This window comes from Triticum aestivum, chromosome 5A (assembly GCF_018294505.1).
Source record: "Triticum aestivum cultivar Chinese Spring chromosome 5A, IWGSC CS RefSeq v2.1, whole genome shotgun sequence".
Classification (NCBI taxonomy): Eukaryota; Viridiplantae; Streptophyta; class Magnoliopsida; order Poales; family Poaceae; genus Triticum; species Triticum aestivum.
In genome coordinates, this window is record NC_057806.1 from 467,531,966 (window position 1) to 467,536,405 (window position 4,440).

At 41.7% G+C, this 4,440-nt stretch overlaps 1 protein-coding gene across 1 annotated transcript; it reads right to left on the reverse strand.

Moving 5' to 3' along the window:
• Window positions 1–3,073: 3,073 nt before the first annotated feature.
• Window positions 3,074–3,969, reverse strand: LOC123107192 (uncharacterized). Its single transcript, XM_044529194.1, has 2 exons — window positions 3,485–3,969; window positions 3,074–3,390 (listed from the first exon to the last, which is right to left on the reverse strand). The coding sequence occupies exons 1-2, from the start codon at window positions 3,944–3,946 to the stop codon at window positions 3,337–3,339; spliced, it is 516 nt and encodes a 171-aa protein (XP_044385129.1). The 5' UTR covers window positions 3,947–3,969; the 3' UTR covers window positions 3,074–3,336.
• Window positions 3,970–4,440: the final 471 nt, after the last annotated feature.

Here is a 4,440-nt window from a genome sequence, read left to right on the forward strand (position 1 = left end):
GCAATATTTATAACATGAAAACAATATTATTATTTTAGTGTTCGCGGTTGCCACTAATTGTTTGGTTAATTATTCCCCATAATAGTTAATGGTCATTTAGTATGTTAATAGCCTATTGATTAGTACTAACTTTAATTTGGAAATCTCATTAATATGAGTTTTTATTCATGCAACAAAATAATTTAACGAATTACTTATTCCTTGGTGTCATATAGTTTTATGACAGTGCATGCTAATATGCATTCAATATCCAACATTTATGTTGTTGCCAACGAAAATCTTAACTTTACAATTCATCCAATGAGTAAATTCTCTCCCCTCTTTTGCGGTGTATTGAGGTTGTAATTTGTCAAATTCACAATATTTTCCCGAGGATTTTGCTAGAGAATGTTTTGATGAAAAAAAGCAATGTTCCTCCTATGCAATGCAAAGATATAAAACATATATCCTACAAATATATTGTTCATACGCATGCCAGCTAATGTGATCTCATTGGTCTTCTAATATGCACTAATGTCCTTGTCTTATCTCAAATCATTTCAAAATGAATAAACTGTAATTCTATTATTCGATAAAGTCGTTGATGCAGCTTCTAGTTGAGCTATCAATACATTATGGAAACTGTGTATTGTCGCGACCTTTACAAGGTGATATAATTCAACTAAAATCTCAACTTCATAACATGGTATTTACAAACAAATATCCGTAAATAGAATAATCACAACCAACCCAATGTTTTATGCAATCACCATTTTTTTTGAACATATTGAATTTTGTCTCAATGCAATTTTTTAGTGCTATTGTTACTCGGCTTCATGTTAGCAAAACTCTATATGCTATATATGCACACAAATCCATCAGTATTAGGGATTTTTGTTATAATTAAATAATAAATGATATAATATTTAAATATGTGCACCATATTAAGCGACAAAACATGCAGTATTTCACTAGAGCCCTTCCTCACAGACGAAAAAAATGCCTCTAATAACCCAAACCAAGATAAGCATAAACCTTCAAATGTTTTGAGCAACCATCTATCATAAGAGTTGGACAATTTGTAATTGACCTAACCATAACGATGGTATTTCTATGTATCTTCTTATTCCCTATCTACGCTCTTCTACCGCGTCAGCAAGTCATACTCCTTTTAAGGGTGTGCCGGGCCATTATTGAATGCTACTGTACATGTTAAGATCTTAGCTATGACAAATATATCTTATGTAGAAAGTTCACCCAAATAACTGTTTATATTTTATTTTTATTTTGTATTTTGAAAGAAAAACTTCTCTAGTTTTCCTATATAATATAATTGTACTTGTAATTTTTTTACAAGAGTGTATTGTGTTACAAGTCTTCACTTTGGAATTTTGAAATATTCAACGAGAACATGTATGGTATGGACATCCCCATTTGTGTTTCAACTATTATTTGAAGGGGTGGTGTGCCGTGTGCTCCACTTTGGCCATAATTTAGACGTCGAGAATAATGGGCATCATAACTGAATAAAACTATACATTATTGCATTCATCCACGTGTTTTTGTTATTTTCTTGTGTAGTTACGACATGAATCAAGTGTTAATTGTCGTATTGCATTTCAGTAAACAATGAGAATGTTTTTTATGCTGTAGTTTTTCAGCTAGATCGTGTTGTTGCCTGTGATATCCTTTCTTCATCAATGAGAAATGAGAGGGGGTTTCTAAGCAATCCTAGCCGTGGTTGATTTGACCACAAGAGGCACGGTAAGACTATCACAATGCATTGGTGTAAGGTTGCAAAATGCTACTGAGAAGGGAAGGGGTGACTGAACTCCCATGCGGATACACTTTTTGACCGTTGCTGCGTTGATAATCTCTTTGTCAAATTTATGCGAATGCGAAATGCTAATTTGCTCGAGGTCGACAAGCTATCAATGATAAAAAAAAACCCGGAAGCAACTAGTTAACGAGCGTTTTTTCGAGAGCCTCGCAACGATCAGCGTCACTTGACGCGCTCTCAGCCATTCGCCATGTGTCACCCTCTGGACGCTCCCTTCAGATTTTATTTTTTTTTATTTTTCGGCACGCATTTTTGGCTTTTTAAACGGTTTTTTTCTGGGGTTTTCGACGTTTTGGTTTTTCCCCGGTCTTTCTTAACTTTTCGATCAAAATTTTTTTTTATTTTTTTTGCGCGAAAGAAACGCGTTTTTTTATTTTCCTTTCGCGAAAGTCACGGTTTTTCTTCCGCGAGAGGCATGGTTGTGCTTTAGCAAGAGTCACGGCCGTGCCTTTCAGAAACGAAAAGAAAAACGCGTTTTCTGTTTTTTTTCTTCCGCGAGTCACGGTTTTGCTTTCGCGAGAGGCACGGTTGTGCTTTTGCGAGAGTCACGGCCGTGCCACTCGAAAAAGGAAAAAACAAAACGCGTATTCTGTTTTTTTTTCTTTCATGAAAGTCATGGTTTTGCTTCCGCGAGAGGCACGGTTGTGCTTTCGCGAAAGTCACGACCGTGTCTCTAGAAAAGGGAAAAACAAAATGCGTTTTCTTTTTTTTTCTTTTGTGGGAGTCACGGTTTTGCTTTCGCGAGAGGCACAGTTGTGCTTTCGTGAAATTCACGGCCATGCCTCTAGGAAAGGGAAAAAAATACGCGCTTTCTGTTTTTTCTTTTCGCGAGAGTCACGGTTTTGCTTTCGCGAGAGGCACGGTTGTGCCTTCGCGAGAGTCACGGCCGTGCCTCTCAGAAACGAAAGAAAAACATGTTTTCTGTTTTTTTCCTTTTACGAGTCACGGTTTTACTTTCACGAGAGACACAGTTGTGATTTCGCGAGAGGCATGGACGTGCCTCTTTCGAAAAAGGAAAAAACCGTGATCCCGGTTCTGTTTTTTCGCCCGGTCTTTTTGTCCGGTTTTTTTTCGTGGAAAAAAGTTCGTCAAAATCTATCAACATGGGATCTAGTTTTAAAGATCTCGACGCGAGGAATTCAATGATGAAAACGGTTCGAGATTTGGACGCACGGTTTAAGAGATAAAACATTTTGAATAAACAAATCTACGAAAAAAGAAAAACTCCTAGGTTGCGACAAGTGACGTGCTGCATGTACGCCACTTGTCACGACTTGAGAAAGTGGAGTGTTCTTTGCAATGAGTACTCCTTAATTAGTGATTTCAAGAAAAACCTAGAGATCAGAGCGGTTCCCTAATGGGCCTGGACCAGGGCAGAACCACACACCCCGTTTTTCTCAGGTTCGTGTGGCCCAGAACAATCGAACCTTGCAGCCCAGTGCAGTCTTTGCGGATAAGCACATCGTAATCACACTACCCTGAGCGCCTGAACCTGTATGTGCCATCGTGTGTACTGTTCACCCTCTCCAGTCTCTCTCTTTGCGTCTCCAGAAAGCCAGGAGATCGTAGAACTGCATGCACACGGTCCAGTCCAGTTAACTAAGCCGATAGCACGAACAACAGCCGAAAACAGAGCGCATGGATAGAGAAGAAATGCTCACTCACTTTTTTGCAGTAGTAGTAGTTCCCAGTTTCCGCCAACAAAAACCGACGATCTTGCTCATCAGCGTAAGGATCGATGGACTCATGGGCTCCATCGATGTAAGCAGCGGTGCACTCCCGGCTGCGTGTTTCTAGCTCTGCTCCCCCGCCGTGCTCCTCCTCCTCCTCCCATGAGTACGCGTCACCGTCGGCGCCGGCGCTCTGTGCCGCCGTCCGATCCAGTGGCGCAAAGGAGGCGGGGCACGAGAGGAACCGCGCCGTGATCGCGCAGACGAGGCAGAGGGAGGCGGCCGCGCAGGCGAAGGGGAGCAGCACGACGATGAGGGCGGCCGCGGCCACGGAGGAGAGGACGAGGGCGATGTGGAGCGCGCATAGGCTCCACACGTGCCATGCTAGAGCGAAGCACGATGACGACGACGACGCTGTGGTTCCTGGAGCGTGTTGCGTAGGGGAAGAGGGCGACATGGGACTTGAGGCTCTGAAAGATGGCGCCAGTTGATGCGACTGCCGCGAGGCCTGTGGACGAGTAAGATTTCTCTTTCGACCTTGGCTACGTGGAGTTTTGCTGCAACGATCCTTCGCGTGCAACGCGTGTAGGTTCGGGCATGTAGAACTTCAGTGATGCGGTTTGCATTGAAGACAGCTGAAATACGTGTATTGCTCCGCGAGAGGGAGTGGCTCCACGTGGCGGGCCCACTGCCGGCTGTCATTCTTTTTAGCGTATAAGAACTGTCGGCCGTCATGGCCGGGACTTCTTGGCAGGAAGATGGCGTTTGGGCCATGAATTTGATGAACATTTTTTAAGCTTGATGAAAAAAATTCTCCATTCAACAAAATAAGGATGAACTTTTTGAAAGATGAATGAACATATTTTGAATTTGATGACCATTTTAAAAAGTTACGCTGACCAAATTTTGAACACTATGAACTTTTAAAAAAAATGGACGAATAAAATTTGA